Source organism: Cnephaeus nilssonii, assembly GCF_951640355.1.
Source record: "Cnephaeus nilssonii genome assembly, chromosome: X".
Taxonomy (NCBI): Eukaryota; Metazoa; Chordata; class Mammalia; order Chiroptera; family Vespertilionidae; genus Cnephaeus; species Cnephaeus nilssonii.
In genome coordinates, this window is record NC_137071.1 from 48022071 (window position 1) to 48031006 (window position 8936).

Below are 8936 nucleotides of genomic sequence, written 5' to 3' on the forward strand. Positions count from 1 at the left end.
AGCAATCCCATTTCTAAAAATCTACCCTGCTGAAACCGGTTTGGCTCAGTGGATAGAGCATCGGCCTGCGGACTCAAGGGTCCCAGGTTCGATTCCGGTCAAGGGCATGTACCTTGGTTGCGGGCACATCCCCAGTAGGGGGTGTGCAAGAGGCAGCTGATCCATGTTTCTCTCTCATCGATGTTTCTAACTCTCTATCCCTCTCTCTTCCTCTCTGTAAAAAAGCAATAAAATATATATATATATATATATATATATATATATATATATATATATATATAAAAACATTTAAAAAAATAAATAAAAAAATAAAAATCTACCCTGAAGATAAATCACTAACAACACAAATATATACACACACTGCAGCATGTCTGTAATTGCCAAATATTGGAAACAATCTAAATGCCCATATATAGGAGGAAGGTTGAATATATATGACATAAAATTTACCGTCTTAATCATTTTTAAGTGTACAGTTCAAAAGTGTTATGTATAGCCACATTGTGGTGCAATGACTCTCCAGAACTTTTGCTTCTTGCAAAACTGAAACTCCATACTCATTAAACAACAACTCCCCACCCCACCCCTATCTATTCTTTTGGAGTTTCCTGCCATTGCTTGTATTTATAGAATGCTCTTTACCATCACCTATATTTTCTTCTAGTTTTCTTGTAAGTTTTTTTCTCTTTTTTAATTATGGTAAATAACATAAAATTTACTATCTTAAGCATTTTTACGTGCACAGTTGAGTAGCATTAAGTATATTTACCTTGTTGTGAAACATATCTCCAGAACTTTTTCATCTTGTAAAACTGAAATTATATACCCATTAAACAATAACTCCTTGTGCCCTTTCTTCTTAGCCCCTGCTAACCATCATTCTACTTTTTGTTTCTATGAACTTGACTACTTTAGATATCTCATATAAGTGGAATCGTACAGTGTTTGTCTTTTTGTGACTGGCTTTTTTCATTGAATATGCAGGGTGGGGGAAAAGTAGGTTTATAATTGTTCATATGGAAAGTAATACAATAATCCTATATAATAAAAGGCTAATATGAAAATTATCCCCTCGGGAGTTCAAACGACCTGGAGTTCGACCGCTCACTATGACGTGCACTGACCACCAGCGGGCGTTGCGGAATGAAGGAAGGCCCCAGCCGACAGTCGGGGGAAAGGAGGCCCCAATCATCCCTGATCACCAGCCAGGCCTAGGGACTCTCGCGTGCACGAATTTCATGCACCGGGCCTCTAGTTAATAAATACTCTAAGAATAAATTCTTTGTATTTTGCGTAACCCCAGTTGTATGCCTACTTTTGCCCCATCTTGTATATACCATTTCTTGTGTATCCATTTATTCATCAATGGACACAAGGTGCCTTTTGGAAATTGTGAATAATGCTGCTATGAACATAGGTGTGCAGATGTCTCTTTAAGACCGTGCTTTTGATTCCTTTGTATATGTAACCAAAAGGAGAATAACTGGATCATATAGTAATTCTATTTAAAACTTTTTATTTAAACCACCATACTGTTTTCCATAGTGGCTGCATAATAGTCACCCTAATTTTGGCCCTTATTTAAATAGTTCTTTATATATTGGTGAATATTAGTTCTTTGTCTATAGTGTATTTTTCTTCAGTGTATTCTCTTTTACTTTGTTTATAGTGTTTGTCATGCAAAATTTTTAAATTTTTATGTAGTAAAAAGTTTATCAGTCATTTTTTATTGCTTCTGCATTCTTTAGCAACTTTATTGAGATAATTTGTATACCTGAAAATTCACTCACTTTAAGTACAATTCAATGACTTTTATTTATTTTTTTAAATATATATTTATTGATTTCAGAGAGGAAGGGAGAGGGAAAGAGGGATAGAAACATCAATGAGAGAGAATCATTGATTGGCTGCCTCCTGCATACCCTTTACTGGGGGTTGAGCCCACAACCCAAGCATGTGCCCTTGATGGGAATCGAATCTGGGACCCTTCAGTCCTCAGGCTGATGCTCTATCCTCTGAGCCAAACCAGCTAGGGCAATTCAATGGCCCTTAGTAAATTCACAGAGTTGTACAACGATCACCACAACCCAATATTAGAACATTTCCATCACCTCAAAATGATCCCTCCTGTCTATTTGCAGTCACTCCACTCCCAGCCCCAGCCAACCATTAGCCTGCTTTCTGTTCCTAGAGATTTGCTTAGTGTGAACATATCATATACATGGAATCATAGAGTTTGTGGACTTTTTGTCTGGCTTCTTTCACCTGTAATGTTTTTGAGATTCATCCATGTTGTATCAGTACTTCATTCCTTTTTATTGCGGAATAGTATTTCATTGTCTGGATAGACCATATTTTGTCTATCCATTCAGCAGTTGATAAACTTTTTGGTTGTTTCAACTTTTTGGCTATTATGAGTAATACTGCTATGAGTATTCACTGGCAAGTTTTTGTGTGGGCATGTGTTTTTTATTGGATAGATACCTAGAAGTGGAATTGCTAGATTGTATGATTAAGAAAATGCCAAACTGTTTTCCAAAGTGACTACTGTTTACATTCTCCTCATGCTTCTGGAGTTTGATTCATAATTAGAAAGCCTTTTCCTATGCCAAGGTTAAAGAGGAATTCACCAATGTTTTCTTCTAGTCCTTATGTTGGTTTTATGTTTCACTTTTCATTTGGAGTTTATTCTTGTGAATGGTGTGAGCCTATTTTTTTTTTACTAACTTTATTTTTAGTAACCCTTAATCAGTTTTTTTATTATAAAAGTGATACACTGCTATATTTAGAAAGTATAAAAAAATAAATATTAAAATTGCCATAATTTTGTCACCCACAGATGACCAACTTTGTCTTTGTAATTCTCCCCCTTTTGGTAATTTAATCTTGATTTCCTTGGTAATATTTTAGGAATGTTGGATAAAGAAACTGAAGAAAGCTGTGTTCTCTTAAAGGGTCTCTTAAAGACATATTCTAGTATACTTGATTTAGAAGCAATTGGCCCATCTTCCTTTACTTTGAATTTAGCACAGGCCTATTTTATGTAACACAAGACTAATGAAGACCATTCCAGACTTCCAACGACCTAGGATATACTATAGGATATACTTTCAGCTGCAAAAGTAATCAATTCTAAGAAACAGTTGTTGAATCAAACAATTGAAATCAGTTGTTCAATGTTTTCCAGATAAATAAACATGTTATTCTTTATCTCAAAAATATATTTATATTTTTAGAGCCCTTTCATAGTAAGTCTTTTAACAAAATGTATAATTTATAAACATTTTTTTGCTTTTTGTCCTTGTATCATATTCTATTTTTGAATGTGTGTCATTGAAGCTTTTATATTGATTTTCTGCAAGTGTTTGTCAATTTGCACTTGCTCAGCTAACTTGAATTCCTACTTTGGCAATTAAATAGCTTGTGAAAGAGGAAACATTTGTTTTCCATTGTATTTTTTCCCCATTTAGAGAAGCCTTGGAAATGTTAGGGGGGAAATGTACAGGGATATAATGTACAGCATATGGAACATCTATATATAAAAAAGCCCAGCGACCGTTAAGGCGGAATGACCGAACGACCAGAATGACCGGTCACTATGACGCGCACTGACCACCAGGGGGCAGATGCTCAATGCAGGAGCTGCCCCCTCGTGGTCAGTGCGCTCCCACAGCGGGAGCACCGCTCAGCCAGAAGCCAGGTTCATGGCTGGGGAGCACAGTGGCGGTGATGGGACCCTTTCCTGCCTCCATGGCAGCACTAAGAAGTGGTGAGCCAAGCGGTAAGGAGTGAGCAGGCAGGCCGTAAGGAGCGAGCAGGTGGGGTGGTTAGGAGTGAGGGGTCCCGGATTGCAAGAGGGCGCAGGCCAGGCTGAGGGATCCCCCCCACCCCTGTGCACAAATTTTGTGCATCGGGCCTCTAGTAGTCAATATCATAACTTTATACAGTGACAGATGGTTACTAGACTTAATGTGGCTATTACTTTGTAAGCTATATAAATATTGAATCACGTTATACACCTGAAATTAATATATTTTATGTCAACTGTACTTTAATATAATTACTTTGGCACTTGTCAACTTTCATGAATGATGCATGGAAGTTTTCAGTTTAATATCAGTAAGGAAAGAAGGAAATATCAAAGCAATCTAAAATAACACTAAATGTACTGATAGTTCATTTTTATAATACACATTTTAATTGAACATTCCTTCATAAGAGTCTTAGTAAATTCTCAACAGGGTAATATGAGACCTTATGGTGTGACCTTGTTATTAACTTTTTGATAAAGATGTTCCATAAAAATTCATGGAGGTCTTGCCCTGGCCGGGTGGCTCAGTTAATTAAAACGTCGTCCTGTGCAGCAAAAGGTTTCGGGTTCAATTTCCTGTTGGGGCACATACCTAGGTTGAAGGATCCTTCGGTCCCCAGTCAGGGCACATGAGGGAGGCAACCAATCAATGATTCTCTCACATCAATGTTTCTCTCTCCCACCCTCCCTCTTCTACTCCCTCCCTTTCTCTCTAAAAATAAATAAAAACATACCGGTTTGGCTCAGTGGATAGAGCATTGGCCTGCGGACTCAAGGGTTCCAGGTTCGATTTCGGTCAAGGGCGTTTACCTTGGTTGCAGGCACATCCCCAGTGGGGGGTGTGCAGGAGGCAGCTGATTGATGTTTCTCTCTCATCGATGTTTCTAACTCTGTATCCCTCTCCCTTTCTCTCTGTAAAAAAATCAATAAAATATATTAGAAAAAATACTTAGAGTTCAAGAGAAATTGAACATAATTTTTAAAAAATAAAATAATAAATAAAAGGATAATTCATGGATGTGAGAGGGCATCTGTTACTGTAATCATTTTTTATCCTTTATTGAGATTGAGAACAGCTGTTCCCTGTCCTTTTACCCTTTATTATAGCCTTGACAGCTATTAACTTTTCCCTTCAGTCTTCTTAAGATCAAATCTTCATATTTCGTGTGATCTTTTTTTAAAAAATATTTTTATTGACTTCAGAAAGGAAGTGAGGGGGGAGGGAGGGAGGGAGAGAGAGAGAATGAGAATTGGCTGCTTCCTGCACACCCCCCACTGGGGAGCAAGCCCGCAAACCTGGCATGTGCCCTGATTTGGAATCAAACTGTGACCTCCTGGTTCATGGGTCGACAATCAACCACTGAGCCACACCGGCCAGGCTCTTCTGATCTTTTTTCGCCAGTCCAACTTTTCAGTGTTGTGAATAGCTAATCCCAGTGGATTACAAAACATACCCCAAAACTATACTTCTTAATGGCCTGCTTCATTAGTCTGGGACCACTATGAAGTAATCTGCATAAATTCCAAAGGTTCTTATTTATAGGTATCCTTGAAATTTCTTTCTGTCCCTTCCACTCCTATTTGAAATGGAAATTATTGTTGCCTCCACCCACTCTAAGCAATTTAAAACTGATAGACAAATGGACAGAAGGCTATGGTTCATCAGTTTCAAACAAGACGAGCACTTAAGAAGGGAGCACTTATTTATGGAGAATTGTGAAATGAGGTCTTAGTGGCCACTGTTCACCATTTCAACTTTCTGACTTCTTAAATTCTATTGGAAGTAAACTATACACTAAATAGGTAATTGACTTACGTTTATGAGGTAAAATTTAGACCCTATCTCCTCTGTACCTTTTCTTCCCTACATCCCTAATCTTTAATAAGAGATTAAGAGTGGGAAGAAGGAGAAAACATTTGTCTTAGCCACAGTTAGCCTTCACTTCTTATCTATGTGGCACAAAGATCTTAAACCAAGAACCAAGGATAGAGGTTAGTCGTTCCTGTTGCAACCATATCTGGCCCTGAATCATTATTGTCCTCCAAATCATGATTTCACTTATATGTGGAATCTAATGAACAAAATAAACTAACAAACAAAAGAGAAACAGACTCATAAATACAGAGAACAAACTGACAGATATCTGAGGGGAAGGGTGTTGGGGGACTGGGTGAAAAGAGTGCGGGGATTAAGCAAAAAACACACCACACAACAACTCATAGACACAAACTACAGTATGGTGATTGCCAGAGGGAAAAGGGAGGAGAGGGGAGGTAGAAGGAGGGGTAAAAGGGGGATAAATGGTGGTGGAAGGAGAATTGACTTGGGGTGGTACAATATATAAATGATATATTATGGAATTGTATACCTGAAACCTATATAATTTTATTAACCAATGTCACCCCAATAAATTCAATAAAAATACATAAAAATAATAAATTATTGCAGGCATATGTTTCTTATTCTTACAACATATTCCCTGACTGAGAGAATAGATTGGAATAGACATACTTTTTCCAGACTTTGGGGGGTAATTTTAAACCAACTGCCCCACCCAAAAGGCCTGTGGGATATACTTTTATCCACCTTTGATATAAGTGTTATTAATCATGTATTTTCCTAATGTTACTTTCTTTGTTTTAGTGTGAAACCATCAGAGAATCTACAGTCTTTGATGGAGAAGAATCAGTCCCTGGTGGAGGAGAATGAAAAATTAAGTCGTGGTCTGAGTGAGGCAGTTGGTCAGACATCCCAGCTATTGGAGAGGATCATTTTGGTGAGACCCCAAGACTAAACTACTAGCAATCTGGACATTTACCAGGTTTAGTTTCTGAAATATTTAACATGCTTCTCATTATGAGAGGCAAGTTATATGGAAAGAAATGGATAGTATTACCATATCCTCCATATTCTCCATCGAGCCCCTCTGAGGTAAATACATGGGCTTATAGTCACACATACAGGAAAGTTAAAAGAATTGTACAGTGAACACCTATATATCCACCACAAAGAATCTACATGAATCCCATTTTAAAATAGATTTGTTCTAAAATGCCAGAGAGGACAGAACTAGGTCCCTCTCACCTTAAGTCCTGACTAATCTTTATCTATAATACCAAGTAACTATTCCCTCAATAAGATTTTAGTTCCTCTCTATCTCACTTCCTCTATCATGAGGTCACATTCATATCCCATCCTAACAGTTATCGTGGTGAGATAGAATGGCTAGGAAATTAATTCCTTTCACATATGGTTAACTTCCAAATAGTGGATCACTGTGTAACTTATTACACTAGTCTGTATCCTACTATCTGTCTGATAGTAACCTCCTGGATCAGTGCATGCTGGCTCTGTCAATAACGTTTTTCTACTAGTCTTAATACAATTCAGTTTTTTGATAGCACAATGGTTGCCAGAAGCAAAAATGAGTTTCCATCAAAATGTGTGCTCTCTTGTCAAGAAAGGGTAAGCTACTTAAAGATTTATTTAAAGGGGGCCAAATCCTATGTCCATTGTATTGTCCATTATTAGCAGAAGAGTTAAAATGGGATTTAGGGGATTTTTATATAGTTTTCTGTCTCCATGATGCATTTTTTGCCTGTGAAGTAATTCTAGAAGATATGTCTCACATGATTGTGAGTGTGGCAGATGTAACAGACAGTACTTGTTATTCTAGCCACATACCCATCTGACCTTTACAAGATTGTTACAGTAGCTGCCCGATGGGCTTATTGTTTGATGTCCTATCAGAACTTCATAGCAAGCACAAATTGTTGTCCTATATAAACTGTTCTTCCCCAACAGTGCATTTAGTACATTATAGATACTGTGATTGGAATAGAACAGAAACTGTCAATTACCCTGCCCAAAATGTAGCTGCCTCTGCCATTTCTTCTCTGCCATTACTCTTGTGCTTCTCCCTTTTTCTTACTTTCTTTTGTTAAAACTAGCCTACCATATCAGATAGTTTAATGTGAAAAAACTCAGCTCATATGCAATGTGAGGCCCTTTTATGTTTTAAATGCCCTTCTGCTGGGACCAGGGAACAGTATAGTGTAGGAGGTAGTTTAAAGTAAGTGGGTGTTTTGCAAACAGCAGGGTGTAGCATGCCAGAAACTATTGCTTTCTCCCTCAGTTGCAAAATTCTCTATGGAATTGAGGCTTCACACTCCACCCCATAGTTTGTGCTTCATGGCAAACATTAGACCCAGCTGCTTAGATGCTATTTTTAGTATTTCATGTTGACTGAAGGGCTAATTTCCATGACTGTTAAAAAACATTTCTCACTAAATAAACAAAGCCCATTAAATCTTCTATTATAGTAAAGGAGTCAGCCACTCTACCTGGCTTTTAAACTATAGAAGTAGGAGAGAAGGCATAATTAAGTGAGGCTGTCAGGCACTGCCACTGATGATCTCCTGGGTCTTTGTTATAGACAGAACAAGCGAATGAAAAAATGAATGCCAAGCTAGAAGAACTCAAGCAGCATGCAGCGTAAGTTTCTTACCAGATGTTTGTTACTGACCTTATAGCACATAATATGTAATCATAGATGCTCTGGCCTTGACAGTGTGATTAACTCTTGGATTCCTTTGCTTGAATTTTCAGCTGTAAAGTGGATCTTCAAAAGCTAGTGGGAAATTTGGAAGACCAGGAATTAAAAGAAAATGTAGAGAAAATTTGTAACCTGCAGGAACTGATTAACCAGATATCGGTAAGCCAAGTAGGGACAGTGTAAACAGGCACATTGTTTTCATTTGTTTCTCTCTTTTTTATTTTTTCATTTTTCAGTTACAGTTGATGTACAATATAATATTGGTTTCAGGTGTACAACCCAGTGATTAGACATTTATAGAACTTACAAAATGATAACCCTGATAAATCTAGTACCCATCTGACACCACATAGGAGGTGCAAAGTCAGCCACTGCCTAGGGCCACCCTGCATGAGCTATTTGTATTAAGCTTGGAGGTGCCCAGGTGAAGCTGGGCTGTGAAGCAAGGCAGGCTCATGCTAGTGCTAGGTCTTGGGCCTTTTAGTATTGATAGGTTTGGGGCACGCTGACCCAGCTGTAGCTTGTTTGAGAGATTTTAGCAAAGTCTGAAGCCTGAGCAAGGACAGGCC

General features: G+C 37.9%; 1 protein-coding gene across 4 annotated transcripts in view; it reads left to right on the top strand.

The window, feature by feature from the left end:
• Positions 1 to 8936, top strand: part of KIF4A (kinesin family member 4A) — a 181445-nt gene that overhangs the window by 84112 nt on the left and 88397 nt on the right. For all 4 annotated transcript variants that reach the window (XM_079764681.1, XM_079764683.1, XM_079764682.1 and 1 more), the window contains 3 exons: positions 6456 to 6588; positions 8248 to 8306; positions 8421 to 8526. In XM_079764681.1, the coding sequence (XP_079620807.1) occupies positions 6456 to 6588; positions 8248 to 8306; positions 8421 to 8526 (298 nt within the window). The remainder of the gene's footprint in view (positions 1 to 6455; positions 6589 to 8247; positions 8307 to 8420; positions 8527 to 8936) is intronic.